The sequence below is a fragment of the Temnothorax nylanderi genome, unplaced genomic scaffold (genome assembly GCF_030848795.1).
Source record: "Temnothorax nylanderi isolate EJ_2023f unplaced genomic scaffold, tnyl_v1.0 TNYL_tig0009_pilon, whole genome shotgun sequence".
Lineage (NCBI taxonomy): Eukaryota > Metazoa > Arthropoda > Insecta > Hymenoptera > Formicidae > Temnothorax > Temnothorax nylanderi.
The window spans coordinates 91,674-106,008 of record NW_027249071.1 but is presented as its reverse complement, the minus strand read 5'-3'; the positions used below and the strand labels follow the sequence as shown (position 1 = coordinate 106,008).

At 35.9% G+C, this 14,335-nt stretch overlaps 1 protein-coding gene across 2 annotated transcripts in view; it reads left to right on the top strand.

Moving 5' to 3' along the window:
* Positions 1-14,335, top strand: part of Ccap-r (Crustacean cardioactive peptide receptor) — a 71,343-nt gene that overhangs the window by 4,675 nt on the left and 52,333 nt on the right. For both annotated transcript variants that reach the window (XM_071725250.1, XM_071725245.1), the window contains exon 2: positions 3,757-4,404. In XM_071725250.1, coding sequence (XP_071581351.1) covers positions 4,219-4,404 — 186 coding nt within the window. In that variant the 5' untranslated portion in view covers positions 3,757-4,218. The remainder of the gene's footprint in view (positions 1-3,756; positions 4,405-14,335) is intronic.

Here is a 14,335-nt window from a genome sequence, read left to right as displayed (position 1 = left end):
CGCACAAGGGTTAAAAGAAACACAATAATCAGTGAAATTTTTACCAAATACAATAAAATATTTCTCAGTTAGATTTTCGATGATATTCACTCCGTCAGTCTACGAGTTTTCCGTTACGATCCATACGAGCATCGACAAAAATTCATGCAGTTGTTTCGTTTTTTAATTAATATATTCTCTAATTAATTAGTAATAATCATCATATGTTTCCGATTGCATCGAATGTTCTTATAAATTAGCAACATGCGTAAAAATTATTAACGAACGTCCGCACATGCTAACATAAATAATAATAATTCTATTTTCGTGATGTGAAAACAATCGCGCGCCAAACTTTCATCCTAGGGATAATACAAGGGGAAGAGGAGGAACAATCTGATACAGGCCGCATTCAAGAAATTATTTTTGGTCCCGGGAGAGTAGTAATCCTTTGCTCGTTACGCGCTTCACTATCCCCCTCGGTTAGTGAAGCGCGTAACGGGCAAACTCCTGTCTCATTCGTGTCGGGAAACGCGAACGGTTTTCGATTTACATTTCAGAACTTCTCAAAAGTTGCTTCGTCGGCGTGATTGCTATTATATGTCGATGCGCTCGACAAAGGCATGACGAATATCCGCGGAGCACGTTCATATTGGAATTAATCATCAACTTGGGGACAACGGTTTGTTTAACAACGCTCGATTGTTTACGCGAAACGTAATTAAACGCCAAAACCAATCGACTCGTTTTGAGCGAGCGGAGACATTGAGAAAGTAGAGAGATTCGTTACAAAATCGATACAAAATAAAAGAAGTGGCTATATTAACGTCTCCTGCGACGTAATCTGCTTGATAAAGCCATTTTGTCATGCTTCATATTTAAAAGCCGGAATGAATTTTGCCCTGCATGCAAAAACGCCTTTATAATGATTTTAACATTTTAATTAACAATGTTCGTTATCCAATTAGATGTCCATATTTTGCTTGAGACATAAAAGATTCATATAAAATGGAATAAAAGAATTCTATAATTATTCGAATTTATTTGGAATTGAAATCTAAATCTTCTAATTTCGTTAACTTAATGAATGTACATTTATATATTAAAAAATTGTAAAGTTTTAATATATAATTTATAAAGTTACAATTCAATGATAAAAATTTCAAAGCATGTAGCAGATGTCTTTTAAGAATCATGACTTTTAAGGAGGTTTGCCTAAGAAAGACTCCATTTTCAATCTCTTTCCGATCTAAAGTACCGTAGAAATGCGAGCAGCTCTAATCTCTTCGGTTTTCTTTCTTTTTATTATGGTACCGAGCGACGTAAACGTGCGCGTTAATGTGCCCCGGAAATATACGAAATGTATCACATGGCGCGCCAAGATTTAGTACCAGCGGATAATCAAAGCAAACGAGCAGTCACCTAGAAACAAATGTTCCCTCGAGATCTGTTTCGAAAATATATAAAATAGAAACGTCGCGAGGAAAATTCCTAATTAATTAATAGCCAACCGCACGTGTCTACCAGTTTCTCGTATTCGAAATGAAATGACACGCTAGTCGGCCGAACCACTAAATTAAATAGCACCGCGGAGAACGTATCGTCTACGTCCCGGACTATAATACACGCAATTTTCAAACATCACTTAATTTATTCATATAATGGCAGTTGTTTATATGCAAATTTATATGTAAATTTAAATTTAGTGTTAATTTATATGAAAATTTCAAGAAGCTCTTTATAACACATAGCATTGATATTATTAACGATAAAGTTTATATTGTGTTCTGTTTTTTTTCAAAAATTTCTTGCATCTGAACAATAATTTATTTTTTGTATACAACAAAATGTTAAAAAATGTACAATTTGATATACAAAAATGGAAACAAACGGTTATTCAACATGTATCACAATTTAATAATTACTTAATGCCGGAGTAAAATTCTGTTTATATGTCTCCTTAAAAGGCAATTCAATGCACATTATTATTAAATTATTATTATTAAATTTACATTGTGCGCTTTCCGCAAAGCACATTATAGTATTATAAAAGCAATTATTTATAGGATAAAGTTCATTCTAATAACGTTTACAGAAATGACAAGAACATTTAAATTGTTACGTCAAACAGCGAAGCAGAGAATTGTTCGTATTACTACACAAACGACCGTCCTGCGGCCAGTTTAATCAGCTTGCTCATGGTAAAAGACAAAATTACCGGAAGAAATTTATGTTCCGTCTGTCAAAGCGATGCTTCGCGACACAGAAGACTTTGCTTAATATCCGTTAGCACAATGGCTGTTTGTCCAACTGTCAACTCGTGTTGCTACTAATATGCGCGCGGTAATTCATCGCGACATCATAGGAGATGTATCATTGGGCGGGGTTGGCATATTCGCCAACTTCTAGAGGGCCGGATCAAAACAAGCCGCAACGTTCGTTCGTTCGTGAGCGAGCGAGAAATTGACCACGGCGTTTCTCGATGGCGTACAAACGAGCGACATCGGATTTCCCGTCAAGTCATCCCGTCCTACGAAAACGGAACGAAAAACAAAAATCGGAGTTGTAATTCTTCCGCGTGGCGAATTTCTTGAGCGGAAAATATCGTAGCGCACAGCTCTTGGCGCACAACGAGGCGATCCAAGCGTAAATTTTCGCGGTATCGATTTCCTTGTCTATTTTTCTTGGCCGCTACTTCCGCGATACGATCAGCGCGATATTAGGAACTGGGCTGATCGTTAAATATGGTTTTGTTTTTACTTAGAAGCTACATAGACGGAAAGACATATAATGCAACACAATATATGTATACGATGTCCTGAAATTGTGTTAACTTTTATTGCATTTATTATAAGTTGCGCTAACATATTTGAATTCCATAAGTATTTATATAAGTATCGACATTTTTATCGCAGCGTTTTTAATTTGTACATTGCTTTCGAAAAAAATATATAAAAATATATTATTGATATAATATTTAGACTTCTTAATAATTAATTAGATATTTATAACAATTATTATTTAAATGGTAGAAATAATTATTACCAAATTGCAAATTTTCTAAGAATAAATTATTCAATTTCCTTAAAAATGTAATATATATTGCGTATGATTTCTATAATTAAAATATCTGGTTGATATTTTTCCACTCTGGTTGATTTTCTTCCACTCGGCTTTTTTTCGTACAATAATATGTATTCATTATTTATAATTAATATCTCTCAATAATCGATTTTACTTGTATTGTTTTAATTGCTGCTTTCATTATTATTTTAAAAACGAGATTATACATAATCAGTAAACATTTATTTTCTTTACAACTTCAACTGTGAATATTCCAAGTTATACTATCTCTTGACACATGGACTTAACACATTAACGTCATTCACATATGAATGACACTCAATTTCATGTAAAACTTTCTAGAAGCCAAACGCATTTACTTTCACAATTTATTTTTTTCTGCAATAAAATATTATTGAATAACAAGTCTTCTTACGAAAATTTGGTGTCATTCATATATGAACGACGTGCGATATAAATTAATGTGTTAAAATGTATTATCCTTAAAAAATAAACTTTAATTAGACAAATACGTACAAGATAGTTAAAGTAAAATGTCAAACATCAAACATTATTAATGTTTGATGTAAAGTTAAAGTTGAAGCTGTTAATTACTATTTATAATTGGAAACGACCTACGATGTTATTCGAATTGTTTTCCATCTAAATGGAAACGGAATTTATTTATTATCTAATGCAATTTCTTTATATCAGGTAAATAAAGTTTGGATTCCCTTGGACGGCCATTGGATGCATCTTTCATGCAGAAAGAAATGAACTATCCTCTTTTAGAACTTAAGAACTCGGCCCACCAGTGAACGCAATCAAGTAATGTTAAATTTCGTGCAGCGATGGTATCCGCGCGGGAACACACGCGTCTTTCCTCCCGCTTCGAACATGCTCGAACTGAATCGTTCAATTGTTCCTTCAAATATTCCTAGCGCATCGAGTGAGTCGCGGGAGATCAGAAACGGGACGTTGCGGATTTCTCTGTACTCTTTTAAGTGCTTCGTGTCCCAGGATAACTAACGGAGGACAAGTTCAAGTCATTGCGAGAGTGTCTCAAACACGAGGCCGGCCAGCATTTAGCCGACGACACGATGACCCTTTCACGGCAAACACGCGGAGCAAAAACCTGAGCGGCAGATCGTGTGGATATTGTCGATCGGAACGACCATGTCCGGGGACGCGAACCAAGCGCCGACCGACGATTGGAATCTGACGGCCGGTTTCGATCTGGTGCGCGCCGGAGAATTGGGGAACGTCACCGACGAGCTCTATCCCTTGCCGGATTACATCAACGTCACATCGCTGCCGGACGTCAATACAACGGAGGAGATTGACTCGTTTTACTTCTACGAGGTGAGTAGAGCTTCAGCACTTTTTCGGTTTTATTTTTTACGTTCTGCCTGGCGAATGCGCGGGAAATGGAGATACTGACAATAGAGATTGCGCGTATGGTGATTCCTGGTGCAGCTGTCATTTTATAATTCGTCGCGCGAAAGATTTGCGACAAGCACGCGTGGATAAATATTTGTTATCGAATTTTTAGTATTTACGTATAAAATATATATTGCTCTTCAAAACTATGACATATAAATTACTCCAATAAAATAATTATGAATATTTGAGTCTATATTAAATTTCTTTGTTTCATTCTTTAATTTAAGGTTTAGATTTCTAAAATATTATATTATTTTATTGCTTCAATTTAATATCTTTTTCTAATAACCAAGTAAGAAGTAGCTTTTGGGTGTTTTCTTAACTTTCGTATATCGCAATTTAATTGCAGTTTTTAAATTATATATATGTATATTATATATATATTTTTTTACACATACACATACGAAATGTTGGCATCAAATTTAAATCGAAATACACCCAACTCTCTTTTTACGCGGTAGGTACGTTCCGCGTAAGAAGAAATCGTGTTATTTGAAAAAATGACGTAAAAAAATAAGACCCTTTTTGATTGAAACTGCATGTGCCATGTGCATGATTTCTGACCTTATAAAAGAGAGAAATATGCGCACACTATTTTGTATTAAAAGCTACTTACATCAGAGTTCAAAGAGAATAACAGTGAACGAATAATGTATTAATGATATTCGAATCATGATTGACAATATTATTTATCAATTTACAAAGAGTGTCAATCTCATTCCTATCAAATAATCTAATATGTCTTGTTTAGTAAGATCACGTTAATTCGACGTTATCGATTGACATATGCTTCCTCTATATCTGTGTGTTGAATCGAGCTGCTGAAATATGATTGGAAATATGGTTATACAACAATGATTGAAAAACATAGTCCGTATATAGAATGTTACTCGCTCTTTTAACATGATAAAATAGGGGGACACGTGCCCGATTAATAAATTTTCATTAATTCATTATTAGAAATTAAAATTAAGGTCTGTATATATATACACGAGAGATTACAAAAAATTTTCAAAAAAACCGTGTTATTTAGAAAAACCGCGTAAAAAGAATCGGGTACAAAAAAACGTACAAAAAACTGCGTAAAAAGAGAGTGATGTATATGATTTTTGGTGAATATTTAGCCTTACAATGGGCGTATGGCAATGCAATAATAGAGCTATTCAAGGCATGAAACATCGTTTTTTATATCAATAAAAAGGATTCTTTTTATGTATATTTCTCAGTGGACTTGCTGCTGACACATTGTTCACTATAAAAATAAACAAACACATGTTGCATTCGTTTTATAGATAATGTTATATAAAATGTTATCGGGCGGTTTGAATCACAAGGCAGGTAGATTGTACAATAAAATACGATTGTGTGTATTTGCAATCACATTTTTGCTTTTAGCAAAATTGTTCTCGCCTGTAATCCAGGCAACGTAAACATCATTTCGCACAAAAGCATCTTCTTTTTAAACCTGGAGAGTGTTTAAATTCTAATGCAAACCATGCTAAGACGTGCCTCGGAAAATAAGTGTTAAAAAATTGAATTCTGAATGTCATTTCATACGTTTCATTACCGTATTCTATTCAAAATATTCACAAACAATTTTTCTCATTTACGAGCATCGCGTTCGCGTAACGAATTCATATTACAAAACTTCGCTCTTACGTCGTTTCTTTTTTTCTCACACGCGCCAGAACTCGCGCGGAGAAAGAGCGCGCAGCAACTTTAGTTGCGACACTTTTCAAAGAAGCGTGATGGAAAATCCCGATAAAGTTTAAAACTGCTTCTTATTTTTGCATGCTCCCCTTGTAGCGCACGACCGCACACGGGAGCGACGATTGTTTCTCCCTTTTCTCCTTAGTTTTCGCTTTTACAATTAGAACCGCTAACACACGCACGGCATTCTTCGCGCGTGTGGTAGACTGACAATGAGAATATTGGAGTATACCGTTCTTAATTAGCGGACAAAAGCGCTCGCATAAAGCGCAGAATATCTCGCGATGCAATTCAAATTGTTATGCAATTCGTCATCATTATGCAATGCGCTCGTCTGCATCTTTCAGTTATCACTGTGCGCAAGAAAGAAAACGAGAAGAGAAAAAAAGGAGAGAGAGCGAAGAAACACGACAATGACCGTAAACATCGCGAGTAATGAATATTCTAAAGCCACTTATAAAATGAAAATTACGCGTTGTGAGATTGTGTGGGACTGCTTTATAATACATATGTAATTCCTTGTTTTACACAAAATGTTTATTTAACGCAATTTGGAAGAAAGCTCTTTGGATTGAATTAAATTGCAGGTAATTATACATGCAATTTCCTTCTTGCCTGTTAATTTACAACGAGATATTGCTCGGAGCTCGGAGCGACGCGCGCTGTCGCTCTCAGGAAGGAGAGAGTTGGTTTGGTGCACAAAACGCCAGTAGAGTGAATCTCATCAGGAACGATCGCTCCCGCATGTGTGATCAAAGTAACTCCTACAATAACTTACTTTATTTTTTAATTAAGAGATATACAATCAAAAAGAAAACTTTAGCCTTTATTATCCTTCCATTTATATCGAACGCGTATATGGGTCTTGTTTTTATTTTTCGTCCTCTCAATATTCTTAAATTAGATTGTTCTACTTTGCTTTTACTTTTCCGCAAATGTTTGTTGTTGCAAAAACGTGTGTGTCTGAGTGTATACGAGTGTGTAAATGTATGTGAACGTTCGCAGTATATTGAGCTCGGGTCCGTGAGCTTGCTAAGCTCAAATGACTGCGTGCAGATCAGTCATTCCTGCGGAAGATAATTACGCGGCATCATCTTATCGACATCTGTATAGATCGTGTTCCTTATCAACGATGAGATAAAGTTAGATGTCGGGAAAATGTCATAGAGCTTGCGCTCTCACGGCGCGACCGGTTGACAGTTATTGCTCGCTTTTCAGTCGCAAATCGAGAACTTAATCTATATCCGTGCCGTGGCCGCGCACATACAGGGCATCGTGAAGGGGAAGAGAAAGAGAAACAGAGATAAAACGTATTCTCCGTCCTTTGTGCCTATTACTTTGCGTCTGACAAAACTATCGCTGTTATTGGCACTCTTGTTAGATAAAAGCTTCCATTCACAATTTAGCCTCGAGTAGTCATTTAATCTATAAACCAAAAATAAAGAAAGGATAAGAGCAAATAAAATTAATGATAAAAATAGAGATATGTATTTCTATCGAAAATGGAAACAAAATCACTGAAAAATTAGAAAAGACCCAAGCATGATGTCATACTATTTCAAATATAAATCTCAAGATTTTTCTTAAAAAGTCCAGATGTTTTTCCTATTGTGTTAGTCGTGCAGAAAAAGAGGAAAAAAGGAGAAGAGCAAATAATACTAATGACAGAGAATAGAGATATGTATTTTCGTCGGAAATGGAAACAAAATCACTGAAAGATCAGAAAAAACCAAGCATGATATCGTACTATTTTAAATATAAGTCTCAATATTTTTCTTAAAAATTCCAGATATTTTGGATAAAAATATTAACTTTCTCCTATTGTGTTAATCGCGCAGAAAAAGAGAAAGAATTATAATCGTGCTTTCTATGATCACATGGTGGTCTATGGTGGTCTTTACAGACGAGATTTTCCTCGTGTTGGTACCTCCGTTATTCGTCTCTCTTTCGCAGTCGCGTATAGGACGCATCTTGAAGCCGGTGTATTGCGCGCATTGAAAGCATGACGACGACGACGGTGGCGACGGAGGTTCCCTTCTCTCGCGATTGCAGAAACCACGCCGGAGGAACTCGCTTATTTTTACTAGGAATGCGCCTCGGGCTGAAAGAAAAAAAACTTGGCGGAGAGAAAAAGAAAGGGAGAGAGAGGGGGGTCGCTGACACGATGCTGGAAACAGGCGTCTGATAAAATTAAGCCGCCACAGAGCATGAGAGCAGCAAATTTTTTTCCCAATCTCTTTTCCTTTTTTCTTTTCTCGAAGAGCTGCCTATTTTCCACGCGAGATAATTGACGTAACGAGAACGACGATTGCATCCGTACGTCCATAAAAAATATAAAAATTTCTAATTAGAATTTTTCGCGCAACGCTATAGAACTATATTTACGCTGAAGCGTTCAACATCTATAGCTCGATATACTTTGCATGCTTTTTCATCTGATCTCAGCTGGCATTTCTATTTCCGTCATTTAGTGCCAGCCCGTTCTTATCTTCTTTCTGTATCTCCACTTTATTTATAGATTCATTGATGAACGGGATAGCTGAATTTTCCCGAATAAAAATTTTTTCTTGGCACGTCAATAGTGTCCTTCGTGTACAAAGTATAATAATAACTGTAAGTTACTGAAACTCTATACACAGGGGATGAGTTTTTAAGACGCAAGAAGACTAGTTCTTCCTTTAATTTTTAAGCTAATTTTACTTTAACGAGAGTTAATTGTTTTACTTTTGTAGACGCCTTGTCGGTTATTTAATTTCATTTCTCTTACTAGAAATTGCAATTTGAGGTTTGCGATTAGTTATATAGATATATTTAAGTGCGAGAAAATGAGAGAGAGAAGACATTTAAATGCCAAAGAGATTCTAAATTGATCAAAGAACTTATGGCTATCCGATAGAGGGAACATCCCGTGCAGCGTTGTCTCGGTGGTCATCCAATTTACGCCTATCCGGTTTCTCTCGCGAACGTGTACGAATTTAACTGCATTACTGTCGGTATAAGCTGCATTGTATGCAGCTGCGTGTCGGTTAAGCTTATTTGAGCGCATCTGCACCATGTTACGGAACAATACCTGTTCCGCCGCACTTCGTACATTCTTCACAAAGACTACCGAACATTAGCTAACATTGCTTTCTCATTAACGCCCGTGGTATATTACGTCTACCCGTCGATTGCGCATCTTTTCTACAAATATAGAATTAATGAATTCCGAGTCGATCTCCAAACTGACAGACCCTTTTCCAAGTCACGATACGTTAGGCGCGAAAGTTACGCAAAGTGACTAACGTATAGCGATACTCCACATTGACGTGACAGAGAGTCAGTTCACTCGAACGTAATATCATAAAGAACGTAGCGACTTTTCTGCTCCCTTATATGATAATCGATGGCTATAACGCAAACGAAACTTTCCTCGTCGCCGTAACTCGTGCCGCTCATAAAAGCCAGCATCTTCCGTGAGTGTGATTGAACGTTACGGGCCGTCATGCATACTTGTTGCGACCGCGAACGGTCGGCTCGGTCACGGCGATACGCGATACCTGCAGTGCAGTACGAAAATGCGAGGAGGCCGCGCGGGTAAAAAAATGTATAATAACGCGCGGTATACAACTTAATCGCAGATTCGCCGCGGAGCGTTGCGAAGAGATGCGCGGGCTCGATTTCGCGGACCCCGAGAGAAAGCGATGCGACGAGTCAGCCCTCGAAATTGCTTCGCAGAAAAATACTCTCGTGCTTCGTAATAGCGGCAAACGGACACACAATGCGGAGCCAAGAGAACTCTCACGAGAAAGTCCCGTCTCGACAAAGTGGTCTCAAGATTATCCTCGTCGACGCAAGGGATGTCCTGGCGGCAGCGGCGATTAGCCGTCGCGACGCTTTGGCTCGTTCGTTTCTGCGATTTATCGGATCGTTGATCGAATTGACTTCTGTAAAATATCAGTCGAGACGAGGAATTTGACAGTATTTGCACGAGCCTGACTATCCGGAAATTTCGACAAACTCTCTTCCTTGATTCAAGTAATAATTAAACATTTTACAGTCTTCTCATCTTGCATTTCTTCTAAATTTAATACGATGCCCGTTCGAATGCGAATAATGCACTTGCACCAAAGTGCCTCGCTCCGGTCTTATTTTGAACGATTATGTCTCGAATAATGACACATATTTGAAAGGTAACATTAAGAAAATTATCGTTCTTTGGTGCTCGCCGTACATGGGCACGCACATGGCGCGTAACGAGTAAAACTGGCAATTATTCGACGTTATCATTCCAGAGATAAAATCGGAGCCTCTTTTTCGCGTGGACGCGTACTTAAAATCGAAGTTTCTCTTCCGGCGTGCGCGCTTAAGAGCGCCGCGCCGCTTGTCGTTCGAACATACGAAAAAGTGCGGCTGCCCGATGATGGCGCTTGCGTTTAACGTTATAGGAGCGCGTATATTATAAGTGAAATTTCTTCTTAAACGGATGCAACGGAGAAAAAGCTACCCCCCCGCGTGACATTCCGCGGTCGTGCTCGTCGTAATTGCAGGCGGAACGGGCGGCGTAACAAGTTGCGCGCGGGCCGCGCGTCATGAAAAACAGCCTCGTAAAAATCATGTTCCCATTAGAGCGCGCGGCTCGTTCTCTTGATAAATTTTACGGTAGACGTACGACTTGGCACGTACCTCCGTCTCGCGAAGAAAGTTATTTCCACGGCCGTATTTCATGCCGGGGTAGAGCAACGTTCCTCCGTCGTGTATATCGACTATATATTCTGTTCCGATCGCGGCAAGTATTTCGACTATTTGATAAACCAGAAAGCGCCGATGTTGTGATTTATGCCACTCTTCGAGGGCCGATCGTTAGAGCGATTAGAGTAACCCCATAATAAAATTCTCGCCGAGACATGTGCATCCAAAAAGAAATTTTAATTCAGCGGAGCTTATTTTGGACATGATTTTCTTGTAATTATTGAGTTAAACTAATAGCATCACATTGATGATTCGTTCAGGTTACTCCGACTGAAATAGAGTAGAGTTTGTCTACGTCTTATTGCTAAACTTGTAGTCGAACGTTCGAAATGTTTATTTCGAATTTTTTCGCATATCATTATTATATGTTAAAAGGCAATGTAAAGAATTGTTGATAGCGTTTTGTTGTATAATTGTATATAATAGCAAAGTTCGTAGATTGAAATTTTTATTGCACCAGCACAAATGCAGTTCTTTTGATCTTTTTTCGCGGATAAAAATAATATTAACAAAGTTCTCGCGGAAATTAAACTGAAACAATGCGGTTGTTTTACTGCTTTTATCTATTCGCAGTTTATGCGATCAGTTTAACTTTTACAGGATCGGCTCCTTTTTTGGACGACCTTTTTAGTTTTAGTGCTAGAACATTTTTGTCCTTGTCAGTGGATTGAACTACGAAAAAGACGGCGCCACTCTAGCGTCTAATATTATGCTTCCGGTCCCGGAGAGGTTAAACTGCGACTATACGCAGTCAATTACCCTATTCTGACGATTACACTTGCCGTTTTCACGTTCCTCCATTCGACAGCCACTTTGCCGAGTAGATGGCGAAATTAATTACAACCCGGATGCTGTGCCTTTTAATTAAGTGTCACGAAGCGGCGCAGATCATTAAGATTAGATGTTCTGTTCGTCTATCTCTAGTCTCGACGAAATGTACCGTTTGCAGTGTTTGCACACAGTATACATCGAATGCAATCGAACATGCAAAAATAAATCAATTTTTACATTTTTTATAATTTTATTCAAAATATTCGAATAGGATAATATCAATTTTTTCGATCTTTTTTAACAGCTTAATTTATTACATTCCATGATATTTTGACATTTTTAGCACGCAATCAATAAATTGAATGGTACAGATATATCAACCTAATATTTTAATTAAAAATTATTAAATAAAACGGGAGATATTATTACTTATGTAATATATTAAAGCATGAAACACAAAGTGTAGATGCTGCTCTTTTCCATATTTCATTTGAGAGTAATAAAATAAATATATATTTTTATGTAACCGTAAACTCTTTTAACGGTTCTCTCCTTTGTTTATATATTCTTTATATGTATAATTTATTATAACTTATTGTAATTAATTCTTTATATTAATTCCGATATAATTAAATATCTTAATTATATATTATATATTAAATTATACATTAAAATATATTAGAAATATAAAGATACTAATTTTTACTTGGAACGATGGAATAAAAGATATATTTTTAATATATAATATTAAATAAATATAATTTACGAACTTTTCAACACTTAATCCATATCTTCACTAATTTTTGTACGTTTGTAATAAAAGAATCGGATATTCTATAAATTTTTTTAAGATTTATCAATTTATGAGAGATTACACTTATTAACATACTATTGCCGTGAATAAATATTACATATAATTTGCCGTTACTTAATCGTATAAGAGTTTCTTTCTACATATTAAATGTTGTTTTGAACGATAGAAATCAAGCAGTAGCATTTGAACTAAGTTCATTGCGATAATATAAGCCACATGTAATAATTTTTTATCACTTACGTATGCAAGTATGTATTGTTAATAAATCGATATTGCCGCATTAACATTTCAAGGAGAAGAATAAAAATGCGCACGATAACACACGCTGCGTTTTGCGATTGTAATTCTGCGCTAAAGTTAGACTTTTGAATAAAACATCAGTTAAAAAATTGTAAAACAATAAGCGTTCATGGTTGAATAAATTCGAAATGAAGAGACATTGCGAGGAAGAATTGTATTTAAGCAGAAAATTATAATGGACTTTAAAAATGCTAAATTATTATTACATATATAGAATTATATTAATAATTGCACGCAATTTTTGTGCCACGTATTGACTCGTTTCTTCGCGATTGTGTGTCGATTTAGTGGATCATAAGAGAACTCAGAATATATTATTTCGAATAAGCTTTTTTTTATCGAGAATGCAATTTTATTTATAATTTTTAAAATGATCGTTGATGATATAGCCCGCTGTTTCCTCATTTCCGCTTTTTCAACTAACTGCTTCCTTTCCGCAGGCGCAAACACGAAACGATCACTGAGATAATCACTTGGAAATTAATTAAGTATGCATTCGGATGATGACGCTTACATTTCCCCGAACGAAAATTGTTACGTTGCCGTGGTGAAGGTAACTGACCATTAATCAGTGTCAGAATTTTCGCAATAAATTACCGTAACGAGTTATATTCATCTCAGTTTACTTGATGCCTTAAATCATCAGAGCTCAGGAACTTTTTCAATAAATTTTATTGCGCGTCTCTCTATAAATACGTTGCCTCTCCAGAATATTCGCAATTGATTTCATCTTATTTCACTTTATAAAATCGTTAATACATTTTAGCATTGTTCAGAAGATTAAGCTCGAACGTTATGGTATCATCCGTATAATTAAATCTTGTTATCTTATAATTTTGCATTCGTATAATTGAATATTTATATTCCGACTTGCTCCATTTCTAAGAAAAACTGATAAGCACATTTTCGATTTAGAAATATGGAAGATTATCATACACGAAAACGTAAATCCTGTTTTATAGGAAAGAAAACGATCGCGTTATTTTACAATGCGTGAAAAAGCATATGGATTCTAAGATGCGCCAAACTATATCCGTTTATAACTTTTTAAAGAAGTACAGTACAGCCACACAAAATGCGTATTTTGTTTCTTTCAAATATCATTTTGATATAAGTTGCAATGCAAGAAAAGCCAGAAGCATCAAATAATTGGCAAGCCAGATAATAGATTAATTTTATATGGCTGTTATATAAAATTCCTATTTTTGAGAAAAAATTAATATATTATGTTTATCTTTAACAAAATGTGTGTGTTTGCGTGTGCACTATTAAGGTCTTCTTTTAATTAATATATTATAATACTTTATTAAAATGATTTAATTATATATTAATCTTTTCTCAACAGTTTCATCGTCAGCATTTAATTAATTTATTTAATTACCGTGATTTGATAATGTCTTCATTATTGGCTCCAAAGCAGCAATTATCATTTGATTTTAAAATTAAATTTTCCACTATGAATTAGGTTATTTGTTATATGTGTTATAGTTATAATATATGGAATATTGATACCACGTAATATTG